At 38.9% G+C, this 15,647-nt stretch overlaps 1 protein-coding gene across 1 annotated transcript in view; it reads right to left on the bottom strand.

Moving 5' to 3' along the window:
- Positions 1-15,647, bottom strand: part of TBX4 (T-box transcription factor 4) — a 245,895-nt gene that overhangs the window by 19,853 nt on the left and 210,395 nt on the right. Inside the window, exons 6-8 of the mRNA XM_073617960.1 lie at positions 11,888-12,040; positions 8,018-8,106; positions 163-404 (exon numbers count right to left, since the gene is read on the bottom strand). Coding sequence (XP_073474061.1) covers positions 163-404; positions 8,018-8,106; positions 11,888-12,040 — 484 coding nt within the window. The remainder of the gene's footprint in view (positions 1-162; positions 405-8,017; positions 8,107-11,887; positions 12,041-15,647) is intronic.

Raw genomic sequence — 15,647 nt, 5'->3', positions numbered from 1 at the left:
TTCCAGAAAGTAACCATGCATCTGACCAGGATAAGGCTTGCAGTTTTTTATCCTTTATAATTCCCCCCTGTACTACAACTTGCAAATGAGTGAAGATATAAAGCTGACAAGAGAAGTCATTAAATAAATTGTAGTTTAGTTTAAAATATAGTTTAACAGTACCTCTTCTTTTTAAACAGTGATAGAACAACCCAGAATCTCTTTGCGCTGTGAAAGTGTTGAGTGGCAGATCCTGAGCATCAGATGCAGTAAACTGTATGTGTGCCCCATTCTCATATTGATAATGCTGAAGGCCTTGGTGGCTATGTAGTGCATTAAGGTCTGATTTGCTCGGCAGCTGTCCTGGATGACTTGATACCAATCGTTGTCTCATGATGCTTTTTGAAATTACAGGATATTCTTTGCTGTGAAAAAAATAATAGCAATTCTAAGATATTAAAGGTTAGTCCAATCGTATAAGCAAAACTTTAACTGTGATTACCAGGACAAATGAAAGATAACAAACATAAAACAACTGATTCATGAAAACATAAGTGTACTTTTTTGGGGATTGTAATATAGCAATTTACCATAGGAAATCTGTGTGTCTGGGACTTAGCTACTCATAAAGCACGTGGATATATTAGGCTTTATTAAATAAAGAAGTAAAGGATGTACACTGAGCAAAGTGTCTGTTCATGTTGATAAATTAGGTGAATCTGTGTTCACTTTGAATACTCAATCACTGATTAATTTAATTATTAAAACTGGACTATTGTTAGCATCTGATCGGATAGTTCAAATAAGGACAAGTTCACCCTATTTATTAACATACACTTTGCAAAAGCAAACATACTTACTCACTCAATAAATTGTAGCTATGTTCACTTTGAAAACATGAATAATTGAAAATATACAAATTTTACTGAGTGAAGATCCCCAACTCCCTTAATAAATCAGCCTTTCTGTCTCTAACATCTTATCTGTAGTTGGACGTCATATGATGTCCTGGACTTTAAGTGGTTAAATCTGAATGATGCCTGCAGCTACAGGCATCATTCAGATATTGTTTCTTTTTTGGCGATTCCCTCACATGTAAAAACAATCCGCCCTCCGATGCTTCTTCCAGCTTGCCCGTGCGATCTGGAAGTTGGAAAATGAATCGGCCAGCGGCTGCAGTTTACCATAGAGCTGACCGAAGACCGAATGGTCCCCAGCCATCTCTATGACCTTCGGAGGCCGGAGCGACGTCATGACGTCCAGCGCCGGCAGATGTAAGCACTGCTGTTTTTATAACTAGAAAGCCAGTGATGGTTTTTTTTTTTTTTTAATCTCAGGCCTGCCAGCCAAGAGGAGTTTACATTTTTTTAGGCATGGCTATAATAAATAAATAAAATATATGAAAAACCACTACCTACCCTTTATTTAATGCAGACATTACAATAGTTGTAACATCCTACTTCTGAGTGTAAATTCTTACTGAAGCAAGTAAGCAGGAATTTTAGCATTCAAAAAAAGTTTAAATATTTAACTCGATAGTTATATTATATAGTTTTCTGCCCACATAAAAACAGTATAAACATTTATTAAATGTTTACTCCATAGCTCACACATTTGCTTAAGTTACTTATTAAACTGATCATGATAATACACTAGAGATGTGCACAAGAAAAAAATGTGTTTCGTTTCGGATTCTTTTGTTAGGTAAATAATGTAACTTAGTTATAATCATTATGTTAAAATAATTCATTTTTGGAATTTGTTTGTTTATTCAGATTCGTTGTTCCAAATCCATTCGTAAATTTTCATTATGTCATTTGAAAAAAAAAAAAACAGTCCAAAATAGCTGATTTTTAAGGAGCAGATGGCTGCCACGACCTTAACAACTACAACTCATCTGCTGTCAGTAGGGAACACTAGAAAGACTGACATCAGAAAATGAAAGCAAAAATCAGCGTGTGACGGTCCCCCAATTCCATACCAGGCCCTTCGGGTCGGGTGTGGTTTTTAAGGGGGACCCCACGCCAAAAACAAAATGGTGGGGCCCCCCGAATCTATACCAAGTGGATTTTAAGGGGAACTCCACATCCAAAAAAATGGTATTGGTTCCTCCCAAAATCCATATCAGACTGTTATCCAAACATTCAGCAAACCAGGAAAAGAGGCGGATGAGTGAGCACTGTCCCCACCAAACCATGGCAGGCCAATGCCCTCAACATGGGGGAATGGTTTGGGGGACGGGGCTTCCCCCCAAAGAACCTTGTCCCCATGTTGATGAGGACAAGAGCCTTTTTCACAAAACCCAGGCCCAGTGGTTGTGGGGTCTGCGGGTGGGGGCTTATCAAGAAGCCCCCTTAACAAAGGGGCCCCCAGATTCTGGCCTCTCCTATGTCAAGGAATATGGGGTACACAGTACCCCTACTCATTCACCAAAAAATGGGTCAAAAGTAAATCAACAAACCCATAGACAAATTTAATTTTGACAAGTCCTCTATTAAAAAAACAAAACAAAACAAAAAAAATCCCCTGAAGTAGATCAACCAGTAGACCAACGTCAATCACAATAATTGCTGATCAAAAAAAAAAGAAACAAAAAACCCGGCATCCACTGAACACGACGTGTCTTGTGATGAGACACTTGCCGTATGTATGTGAGTTTTATGGGGCTGGCTGGAATATTGGACTGCATTGTATAGGTATCATCCATACATTCTATAGTCACTGCATACAAATTTACAAACTTCAAGGCTGTTAGTAAGGTTGAATAAAGACACCAGTCCATCCAGTTCAACCTGAGTGAGTGTGGGTGTGTGTCTACAATTGTCCCAATCCCTATACATTGTGTCTCATTAAGATGCTCATCTATTATTATTATTTATTTAAGGTACCCATATAGTGCTGTCAATTTTTATGCAGCACACACTCACATTGGTCCCTACCCTCAAGGAGCCCACAATCCAAAGTCCCCAACTCACATTCATATACTAGGGCCATTTTTTTGGAAATAAGCCAATTAACCTACCAGCATGTCTTTGGATTAATAGGAGCAGGTTATAAATATTTGAAATACAATCTGAAAATGAATATATGATTTTAAATTTTGACCACAGATACTGTATGTTTTAAGGTAAGATTAGACAAAGGGTTAGCTATCTGCCTGTATTCTGTGTGGAGAAAGCATGTGTAATGAAAGAGTTCCACTTGAAAAAATGATCATTTGTGCTGAGAGATACGTATGTAAGACTCTCATTTGTGCCAATGTACAGTATTTAAAGTGTAACAAAACCCGGAACCCTGAATTCACTATATCTGGTCTCCCAAAGTACACAGAACATGGAAATGCAATTATTTTAGTAACTATAAACTGCTAAATACATTTTCTCATCAGCAGTATATAGCAGTCTTGTGACTTCTATCAGTGTCTGGTTAAAGCTTGTTAAAGGAGTTTTCATTCTACTCTGACTGTCCTATGAGGCTGCAGGACCCCGAACCTCTGTCTGGACAGTGCTGATTGGCCCTGTGCTGATCACATGCACCCCCCCCAAGAAAAAAAAACTCTTGCAATACATACCAAAATGAGCATGTGCAGAGTGACTCCAAAGGTTCTGTCCTATAAGGAGATGGATTGGGGACAGCGGAAGAAGGGGAGGATCAGAGAGAACAGGATCAAACAGCCTTTTTACACAATGCGCAGGATTAACCCCTTAGGATCCACAGTGAGTATAACAAGCATGCTTTACTGCATAAGCAGACTGATTTTACTGTTGTGGGTTTAGTAACACTTTAAGGAGTTTTTTTTAGTACAAGTAATGCTGCATACGTTTGTCCAACCCCTGTACATGTGCTGTATACGGTGAGTAGGCTGAGACACTGTTAAGCCACTTTCAATATTCAGCATCATTTAACCATGTCCACTTAAAACCCAGAGGTCCCCTCAAGTTCTAAAGTTGGGAGCTATGACTCTGTGCTTGTAGTCAGTGGAATATTTTGCTGACTTCTTTTTTTTTAATGAAATAATACACTCTAACTGCCTATTGTCCCTCCTATTCAAAATGAAGCTTACCAAAATGCCCAAATGCTGTTTATGGATTTACTGAAATATTTCTTCCTTTGACTATGTTAAATATATACACTTAAATGTGGATATTTTGTGGCTGCAAAAGTGCATTTGGCTCATTTTCAAAATGTAATCTACAAAAAATGGCAATATTTCTGGCTGCTATCTCTAAAACAATGAAATAATTAGAAAAATTGTGTTTTTACCATGCCACCCTCCAACTCACATGAAACAGAGTTCCCTCTCCCTGCTCAAAAATATTTCCTATTTTCTTTTTTCATTGGCACATGTTTGCCATGGTAGATGGCAGTGCTCAGCTCCCTGTGCCCTGTGTTTGAAAATCCCTTACATATTAGCCTTAAAAATGGACTATTTGATGTTCAAGATTCTAACCCTCCTCCATTATTTTTAGCATTTTTGTGTTTTTTCAGTGCCTTTTATATGCATTTGTTTTTCATTTACAATACAAAGGCAGGGAAGGATTTTACATGGTGCAGATACATTACAAAGGCATAAAAACGGCTTGATACATATGTTTTTGTGAGTTTGTAATCCATTTTAAGGAGCCTGCTTAAAGTGGTTCCAAAGGCTAAAGCCTTTTTTACCTTCACACATTCTATGCATGAAGGTAAAAAACCTTCAGTATGCAGCTTTTCCCACAGCCCCCCCAATACCTAACTGAGCCCCAGCGCAAACCAGCGCTGTGCATGAGAGCAGCTGCTCTCTTGTGTTTCTGCCTCCTCATTGGCTTCCGCTGCTGTCAATAACAGGCAGTGAGTTGGGAGTGAAGGCAGGGCTGAGCCCCTTGGGAATGAGCATGTACTAGTGCCCCCTAGCAAGTGGCTTGCTATGGGGGCACTTGAAAAAGAGGAGGAGCCAGGAGCGCCAGCTGGGGAACCTGAGAATAGCAGGATTGGGGCTACTCTACGCAAAAGTATAATATGTTTGTTATTTTTTTATTTAAACATTACCTTTAATATCACTTTAACGCACATAAAATATGCAGCATATCCTATGTTTTAATAATATACCATGCAGCATCACACAGATGTTAACTAGTCACATAATACTTGAGCTTTCTACTTTAAATGCATTTTCTTGCAGTTACATACACACAGGAAAATATTTTCTTTTACTTAAGACATGCTTTTGAATCTCTTTTAAAACTCAAACAAAACAAATTGGGCATTCATTTTTTTTAAATAGTGTAGTTCTACCAAAAAAACTGAAAGTGCTACACTAGTATGTATAGTCCATAAAAGATTTTATTTTGCAAAAAAAGCCAGAGAGTTTTGGGGGTCAACACTCCCCTTTATCAGGAAGAGGTTGAGTATTCACCCTAGGATGAGGAATAACGTCCTGGCTGGGAAAGGGAAGTGAGAAGGACACACTTACTTGGGTTCCAACTTACAGTCCAGGACAGTATCCCTCATTTTATGGTTCTTAGTCTACAAGCCCTGATGAAGGGAGAGTGTTGACCCCATAAAATGCATTGGGTTTGTTGCAGAATACATTATACAACTATGCAAACTAGTGTGGTGCTCCCATTGCTTTAATTTTAGTAATCTCTAAAGGACTGCATACAGCATTTATTATTATAGAAAATCACCATAAGGTTCCGTGCTCCTATACTACAAAAAAATTACATATTAAAATTGGCATTCATTTATATAGGAGTAGAATCCATTAATACAGCAAATACGTTCCATTTTTGTGCGGTACTAAAGCTTAAAGGGGTTGTAAACCCTCGTGTTTTTTCACCTTAATGCATCCTATTATATATATATATATATATATATATATATATATATATATATATATATATATATATATATATAAAAGTGAGTACACCCCTCATATTTTGGTAAATATTTTCTTCTATCTTTTCATGTGACAACACTGAAGAAATGACACTTTGCTACAATGTAAAGTAGTGAGTGTACAGCTTGTATAACAGTGTAAATTTGCTGTCCCCTCAAAATAACTCAACACACAGCCATTAATGTCTAAACCGCTGGCAACAAAAGTGAGTACACCCCTAGGTGAAAATGTCCAGATTGGGCCCAATTGGCCATTTTCCATCCCCAGTGTCATGTAACTTGTTAGTATTACAAGGTCTCAGGTGTAAATGGGGAGCAGGTGTGTTAAATTTGGTGTTATCGCTCTCACTCTCTCATACTGGTCACTGGAAGTTCAACATGGCACCTCATGGCAAAGAACTCTCTGAGGATCTGAAAAAAAGAATTGTTGCTCTACATAAATAGTGGTTTAGTGGTAGTGGTTTAACAGGACAGGTTTCACTCAGAACAGGCGTCGCCATGGTCGACCAAAGAAGTTGAGTGCATGTGCTCAGCGTCATATCTAGAGGTTGTCGTTGGGAAATAGACATATGAGTGCTGCCAGCATTGCTGCAGAGGTTGAAGGGGTGGGGGGTCAGCTTGTCAGTGCTCAGACCATACGCCGCACGCTGCATCAAATTGGTCTGCATGGCTGTCATCCCAGAGGGAAGCCTCTTCATTAGATGCACAAGAAAGCCTGCAAGCAGTTTGCTGAAGACAAGCAGAGTAAGGACATGGATTACTGGAACCATGTCCTATGGTCTGATGAGACCAAGATAAACTTATTTGGTTCAGATGGTGTCAAGCGTGTGTGGAAGCAACCAGGTGAGGAGTACAAAGACAAGTGTGTCTTGCCTACATTCAAGCATGGTGGTGGGAGTGTCATGGTCTGGGGCTGCATGAGTTCTGCTGGCACTGGGGAGCTACAGTTCATTGAGGAAACCATAAATGCCAACATATACTGTGACATACCTTTACCCTCAGCTTCTTTAGCAAGGCAGTGGTCATCTTGGAGGTGTGTTTGGGGTCGTTATCATGTTGGAATACTGCCCTGCGGCCCAGTCTCCGAAGGGAGGAGATCATGCTCTGCTTCAGTTTGTCACAGTACATGTTGGCATTCATGGTTCCCTCAATGAACTGTAGCTCCCCAGTGCCAGCAGCACTAATGCAGCCCCAGACCATGACACTCCCACCACTATCCTTGGCTGTAGGCAAGACACACTTGTCTTTGTACTCCTCACCTGGTTGCCGCCACACACGCTTCACACCATCTGAACCAAATAAGTTTATCTTGGTCTCATCAGACCACAGGGCATGGTTCCAATAATCCATGTCCTTAGTCTGCTTGTCTTCAGCAAACTGTTTGCGGGCTTCCTTGTGCATCATCTTTAGAAGAGGCTTCCTTCTGGGACGACAGCCATGCAGACCAATTTGATGCAGTGTACGGCGCATGGTCTAAACACTGACAGGCTGACCCCCCGACCCTTCAACCTCTGCAGCAATGCTGGCAGCACTCATACATCTATTTCCCAAAGACAACCTCTGGACATGACGCTGAGCACATGCACTCAACTTCTTTGGTCAACCATGGCGAGGCCTGTTCTGAGTGGAACCTATCCTGTTAAACTGCTGTATGGTCTTGGCCACCGTGCTGCAGCTCAGTTTTGGGGTCTTGGCAAATTTATTATAGCCTAGACCATCTTTATGTAGAGTGAAAATTCTTTTTTTCAGATCCTCAGAGAGTTCTTTGCCATGATGTGCAATGTTGAACTTCCAGTGACCAGTATGAGAGAGTGAGAGCGATAACACCAAATTCACACCTGGGACCTTGTAACACTAATGAGTCACATGACGCTGGGGAGGGAAAAATGGCTAATTGGGCCCAATTTGGACATTTTCACTTAGGGGTGTTCTCCCCCCGATCATCTGTGTTTCATAAATGATTAATTGACTGAGATCAGGGGTGATCCTAGGGATCACTGCTGTTCACAGTTTCATAAACGGACACCTTTGTGTGTATAGTTTTGGTAGAAGTAAAATTACTGGATCTGTTCTCTCTGTAAAGGCTGAAGTTATATGACTGCAATCAATAAATTAGTAAAAATGTTTCTCAGGTAACAAATACAATTTTTTATTTTTTTACCTTTGCAGACGAGCCACACGGAGGTCACTGTCATCACTTCCCCTGAAGCCTTTGGCAAATGGATTATTTTCAATTTTCAACTGGGTAATCTAAAAGCAATAAGTGAAATAAATAACAGTGTATAAAATGCATACAAATGAAAATTAGAAGAACCCACACCATTTTAACATGTCATATTAATACAAACTCAATGAACAGTTCTGCTGATTTTAGGTTCTTGAGTTTATAATACCAATGCATATAGGTGGTTATCTTCTAGTGGACTAAACCCTAGATGTGGAAACTGTATTGTTCTGATGAGAGGAAGATGCATTTGCAATTACTTCAGCTTTCGTTCAAACTATTTACACAAATTTTTGTTTGATTATATGTTGTTAAAATCTGCTATCAGCTGTAAAATGTTGATCAGCCATAAAATATGAATTTTCAACAAACTAATGAGAGTTTCTGCTTTCATGTACAAAGTAAAAAACCTGTTGGCAACCTCCCGGTTGCTGACTAGTGCTCATACCTCTGCCAGTGAGGCTAGAACAATTTTGAAGCTGACACTGCTCACCACAGGATTTTACAAGACAGTCCAGCCACATAAACTTATTGGCAGCAAATGGGTTTCCAGAATCAAGCAATTCCATGCTGATAAAAGCATGGTACTGGCCTCTAATGTGCTTTGCAGTGTCTTTATTAGCTGAAGGATGAGGTATGAGTGGTACAACATCTGCTGGTTAGCAGTGCAAGATTCCAATGAGTTTTTCACATTCTAAGTAGAAGTTGTAAACCTCTTTAATCCCTTCCTGCTCAGAATCAGTAGGTTAACATTCTCCTGGAAAGTTCCCCATGTCAGGAGAATGTCAATTAACATTTCTGCTACTGGGAACTGCAAAAGAGATAGAAAACCATTCTGAGTGGTTCCTAAACATGTGATCATCATGATTGGCCAAATAAGATGATCATGGTGAAATTTACAGCTCCAGGTCCTGGAGAGAGGACTAGAAACTAATTTGTGTGGCTCTTGATCATGTGATCACCACAATTAGCAAATATACTTTGGCAGGCTGAATTTTTTCGTAATAAAAAAATTGTGTCTTATCAACTTTCACTAAGCGATTCTGAGAGTGGATAATTATCTTACCATGTGGCAGGGTGACAGCAAACCCCATTTGTGTCTATGATGATATGATACCAATCGGTATAAAGGGGTATGCTGCACTTTTATTTGCTAATAAAATCTAAAACTGGTTATACACCAACAGAATTTTGTTTACAATTTTTGTTTTCAGAATGCTTCTTTTTTCTAATACAGTAGTTAATGGGATCAAATCATTGATTGCTTTGGACTGTAGAAATTAAAGAAATCAAAGAAATAGGATGGGAAATTTTTTCAAACTAAATTCTAATGCCGCATACACACGGTCGGAATTTCCGACAACAAATGTTCGATGGGAGCTCGTTGTCGGAAATTCCGACCGTGTGTAGGCTCCATCGGACATTTTCCGTTGGAATTTCCGACAAACAAAATTTGAGATCTGGACCTTAAATTTTCCGTCAACAAGATCCGTTGTTGGAAATTCCGATCGTGTGTACACAATTCCGACGCACAAAATTCCACGCATGCTCGGAATCAAGCAGAAGAGCCGCACTGGCTATTGAACTTCAATCTTCTCGGCTCGTTGTACGTCACCGCGTTCTTGACGTTCGGAATTTCCGACAACATTTGTGTGACTGTGTGTACGCAAGACAAGTTTGTGCCAACATCCGTCGGAAAAAAAAACATGGATTTTGCTGTTGGAATTTGCGATCGTGTGTACACGGCATAAGATTGACTGTAGTTTACATATGGGAAATCTTACTTATTCCAAAATGGAATGTTTCAAGCAAATTACATTATGAAGTACTTCGTCAAGTCTCTGCTGGCGTTATCGAATGTACTGATGAGATTCTTTGTACAAACATTCATACAAAAATCTACCAGTGTATGATCAACTTTAGATTCTATTTTATCAGCCTACCAATCACTTGAGGATGTGTGTGTGGACCATACTTATGTTATGTTGCAGTTTATTTTGTGGTAGTGCCCTAGCTCACATCTCTGCTCGGATTTGATACAGCTGTAAACCACTACGTTTTATGGTCACTGTGTTCATAATGTCTCAGCAAATACACGTGCGGTAATAAGTTTTCACCTTAGATTTATGAGCAAGATTTTCTCATCATTATTAGATTTGCTGTTCTGTTTGAATGACATCTCAAGGTTTATGAGTTAGCTGATTCATTAAGCAATATCCCAAAGGGTATTATTTTTGAAATGTTTCAATTTAATATTGCATGGGGTAATTTAGAAAACACATCTTATTTAACATCAGCCTATAGCATAAATGTGTGCTACTTACCATGGTAAGTGCTTAGCGTTAGCTAAGTTGAGAATTTTCTTTTTCATGAATTTGATTTGTGGAAAAGAAAGAATAGTGCAGTACATATGGTATTATGAGATGCTATTATTGTTGAATACAAGTATAAATACACTTAGGTAAGCATACATATTTTATTGTAAAATAAGAAAATGAAAAATAGTTAAGTGATATCCAAAAAAAACCTTTTATAAAAATTGAGTACACGATAGGATTTAAACTGCTCTTGTTTTTTTTTTTTTTTTTCCTAATTGTACATCACAGGACACTTCATATTTATGACTACTTGTGTTATGCGCCCACCTGCAGGTGAATGGACACTAGGCAAAAAAAGACAGGAATATCCCAACCAGGCATAACCTCTCCCAGCTCAGCTAAACCTCAGTTTCTGGCAAGTGTCCTTAGGTGATGGATGTCCCTACAGATGTCTCTCTAAGGGTATCTTTTTTGTGCACTTAGTCTCCTATTTTATGGCCTATTTTAAACACCTCAGCTGGAGTAGAGATGGGCTTCATCTATATCAGCCACCTACAGCCTGCAGGACAAGAGGCCTTGTAGACAGGAAGCAAAAATATACATTTTTCCAACGTGAAGGAAATCCCCTCTACGACAGTTGTCATATGAATCGGTGCCCTCATCTGAAGATTTCCCCTCACTTTCTTTTACATTGTTCACATTCACAGTAAAGAATCTCTCATGCATGAGAGTATGTAGGGTCAATGTAAACTGTTACATGGTATACAGTCAATATAATGACAATAGTTTTTAAGTAACATCTTTATGACTGGTAAAATGTTAGTTAAATAGATAGGGCACAAGTTATGGCAATATCAGTATAGTGCATGCTTGGTAATGGATTTACCCCCATTTTCATTCCCAGTGATACTGGTGATCAGGACAATTACAGAGCATTAATCTCCCTGATGTACACAGACAGTAATAAAGAACTGACAGTGGCTCTAGCCACTTATGACTTTAGCCAAATCTATAAAAATGTAGTTATAGTTTAGCTTAATGTAAAACTATAGGCAAAACTTTTTTTTTAATTTTGGATAAAGCAAGGGAGGGTTATAAGCCCTGCCAGATTTTTTTACGCCATCTGTGTCCCATTGCAGAGATTTCTCCTCACTTCCTGTCCTATAGCCAAACAGGAAGTGAGAGGAAATCCCTGCAAATTAAAGGAATTCCTTGGGGACCCCCCGGTCACCAGAACTAGTGTCCCTCTATTACTTTTCTGGGGACAACCCAAAATTTAGGATTTTCTTTTACTTTCACTTTCAATGATAATGGTAAACAGGACAAATAGAGAGGGTGAATATCCCTAACGGGGGCACAGACTGCAATAAAACCTGACATACGTTCTAATCCCTCTCTACTCTATCCAAAACTAAAAAGAAAGTTTTGCTTTTAGTTTTACTTTAAGGTTTTAAAGTCAATGAAAACCGATTTAAAGTGTTAAACTCACCTTGTGATTCTGATAAGACGTCACAGATATAAATGCTGTCTCTGAAAATACATGTGTACAGAATGCTGTGTTTTTGGATCCAAAGGCATTGTTTTCATCTGCTTTGACAATATGTAACCTGGGCTGGTATTTGTGCATGGAGTTTAAAATAATCTGGAAAAAAATGAATTAACAGCAGTTTTTATACATGAAACTTAAATACATGATAAATATCAAATAATATATTTCAAAGTTTCCTAAACCTAAGAATGAATTAAAATATACTATAGATTTTCCAACCTACCAGAATGTGTCAGGTTATGTCATGTACCCCCCAAAACCTTGCACACTAAAAAATGTACAGGTATTGAGGATATCTTATAAATATTATATAACTACATGCAGGTTTTACATGAATTTATTTGTAGGACAATATATTTTTGGTGTTACATTCCTTACTTCATGATCAGTTTCATACTTCAATTTCTGCTATACCTTCCTGAGCTATGTAGAGATATTTAGGCAATATTTTCTACCCCTACAATATTTTTTCTTGTTTATTTAAAAAACTGAGATTCTGAAACAAGTGACGGCAGTGTTTAATGTCGAATAATTCGTTTACTCACAGCAGCAGTTACCATCTGGTAAAATTTTGGAATACAACACAATAGCAGGTGCACAGTGTGTCAGGCCAGACAATTCTCAGGTGGCCCTTGAGGTATGCCATCAGACTTGAGGTTGCAATGATTTCCACAATTATCTTTGCTTCTGAATTCCAGAGACCCATTCTATCTAGCAGGTCAGTACTTCAAATACCTTGAGCACACTTCAAGATCTCACTGGCAGGATCAGTGCTGCTCCATTTGAAGGACTCTTGGGATCAAGTCAACCCCTCTCACTCAAATTCACCATCTTGAGCAAAAGCATGCCTAGCTTATATGGCTATATTTCCTGAGCTGTTGTGCAACTTTATGATAGGATACCCTTGCAAACTGCCCCATATCAATAGTTTGAACATGGTGCCAAACCTGCTTTAGTATTCACACATTTGGATGACATATTATGTTTGCAATATAATTCATAAATGAAAAGTACTCTAAAATTAAGACTGTCTTATTGCAGAAATCAAGAACACTTTTCTTCAGAACAATGTTTGTACATGAAGCCCTTTGTGACAATGATTCTTAAAAACCCTAATTCGCCTCCTGTTAAGGCATTTTACATGAGGTAGCTTATGTGTTATATTGCTATATTGTTGTTTTTACTGGAAAGTCTGTGATATCCTTTTTCAATATACTGTAATATCCTGTGTGGACAAATACTAGTTGCTTGGTTGTCATGCAACTCTACCTCAATGCTGTAATAAACATGCAGCTCAAGAATTGTGATTTCATTTGCTGAGTTTAAGTATGCCCAGTAAGGGCAAAAATATGTAATATAATGAACATAACTTCCCTGCAATAATGACTAGTACAATCGCACTTTGCTATTAAAAAAATAATAACAATGAAAAAACAGGTGTTATTAAGCATACGTACTGTATGCAGAATAAGCCTTCTATCCCCTCCCTAATCTATATACAATTACAATTTCCAGAATTGATATGCAAATTTCCCAAAACATACTATTTACATCTACTGTACAGTGGAATCAGTGTATTTCCTACTGTGGGTTAGGGGACTAATATAAACTTCGGTCTGTAAAAAAAAAAAAAAAAAAAAAAAAAAGGAAAATATATATAATAGACAGCAATAAGAAATATAATAGATCGAGCCAATTAATTTTATTGTAGAGACAATACCGCAAGCTCATAGTTATTCAAACATGTTCTAGATCCTACAAAAGCACAACCCAATACATAATTAAACTGCTTAACGCATTATCCAGAAAAAAACTATTGCAAAATCATGAATTCATTCAAAAGAATGACATAATAATGAAAAATATAATCAAAATCAAATAATTCATAAATAATCCCAAAAGGGTAGTAGACAATAAATAGGTAAAAGTGACTAACATACAGTATATCATTTCTATTATTCTGAGACCCGAATCAGAGAAATCGATTATCTCAACAACTGCACTTTCAACAGGAAAACAAAGATGCAGAGAAAAAAAAGGAGTAGGGTAAAAAATGATCAAACAAAATAATATTGGCTGAGAATAGGGATAAAAGCAGCAAATGAGTGGTAGGCCACATGCTTCACATGTATTGCAAATGCAGAGAACTTGTTCTTGCCCAGGAGTCAACGCCAAATGAGGAGGCTCCCAAAATTGAGACTGTGGACATTTACTGATCTGAAAATCAAATGATTTTATGTCATTGGTGTGTGGGCAAGTGCTGTCTTCCAGACACTGTGGTAAAGAACATACCTGTACATACAGCTGCCTGCACACAGCTCTTCCAGGGCTGCAAGGTCTGAGATTTGCTTTCAAAGGTAATTAAACACAGTTTATATAATATAGGTGGCTCTTAGGCCCCTTTCACATGGGCTGCATCTAGTTTTGCTCAGCAAGGGATCTGTCCACGGATCCCCTGCTGAGGTGAATGGAGCTGCTGGGTAACAAGTCTGTGTTCACTCTGCTCTTTGGGTAGTCGCATGTAAATAGACCGGCTGCCGTTTACATCCGACTGCCCTCAGTTCTGATCTGGCTAGACTAAGGGGAACAGATCCCCCTTCTGTTTGTAGTCGGGTGTAAACAGACACAAGTCCATTTACATCTGACTGCCCATAGAGGAAAATGGAGGGTCTGATTGGGTCTGCCTAAAAAACTGACAGGTGGACTCGATCGAACCTCTCCTGTGAAAGGGGCCTTACATTGCAGTAGCATATACTATGCTGAACTTTTCATGTGCCACATTTGCTGTATAGGTAGCAGAGACAGCAGGGACCACTCTGATCGCGCAGCGTGACTCGCGCGTGCGTAGTAGGGAACCGGGAAGTGAAGCCGCAAAGCTTAATTTCCTGATTCCCTTATAGAAGATGGCGGTGGCAGCACCCGAGAGCCGAGCGACGGTTCGCCTCGGGTGCTGACATCGCTGGACCCTGAAACAGGTAAGTGTCCTTATTTTAACAGTTAGCAGCTGCAGTATTTGTAGGTGCTGACAGTTAAATTTTTTTTTTTTCGCGGGACTCCCTCTTTAATATACACCGGTAAAGTAATAGCTGCATGTTTGTTTTACTCATTTACTTTTTGTGAACCACACAGGGCACAGCAACAGGTTTATTTTTACTCTCCCTCCCCTAGCCTGCACAGAATTATGTACATATCTTTTTAGACAAGTTTCTGGTGGGTCAATACTATACATATTGTGCCTTTGTTTTTAGTATGTTAAAACAGTACTGATTGTTTTTCTTCAGACATGTTTTGGTTCTGTCAGTATAGTACAGATTGAGTCTCTATGTACATGTTACTGCTTGTGTCAGGATGCTGCTGATTCTGTCACTGTAGACATGTTTTTGCAAGTTCCCCAGGGCCGGATTAAGAACATCAAGGGCCTGGTGCTGAGGAGTTTGGTGGGGCTTTTTATAAAAAAAAAAAATAGCAAACAAATATTTTGTTATAACAAATTAAATTAAATAGAGAGAGGGAGGATGAGAGAGAGAGAAAGGGGATGAGAGAGGGGTGAGGGGTAAGGGAGGGAGGATGAGAGAGAGAGGATGCGCATGAGCATGCGTGGGAGTGACATCAACGCAGCCCAGGCCAAGGCAAGTGACCGAAGACACAGAACTCAGAAGGAAGACAGGGTGAAGATGGAAGTAAGTGCCCAGGATCCGCC

Source organism: Aquarana catesbeiana, linkage group LG02 (genome assembly GCF_042186555.1).
Source record: "Aquarana catesbeiana isolate 2022-GZ linkage group LG02, ASM4218655v1, whole genome shotgun sequence".
NCBI lineage: Eukaryota > Metazoa > Chordata > Amphibia > Anura > Ranidae > Aquarana > Aquarana catesbeiana.
Note: the sequence above shows the minus strand (reverse complement) of the source record. Positions and strands in the feature narration are given on the sequence as shown.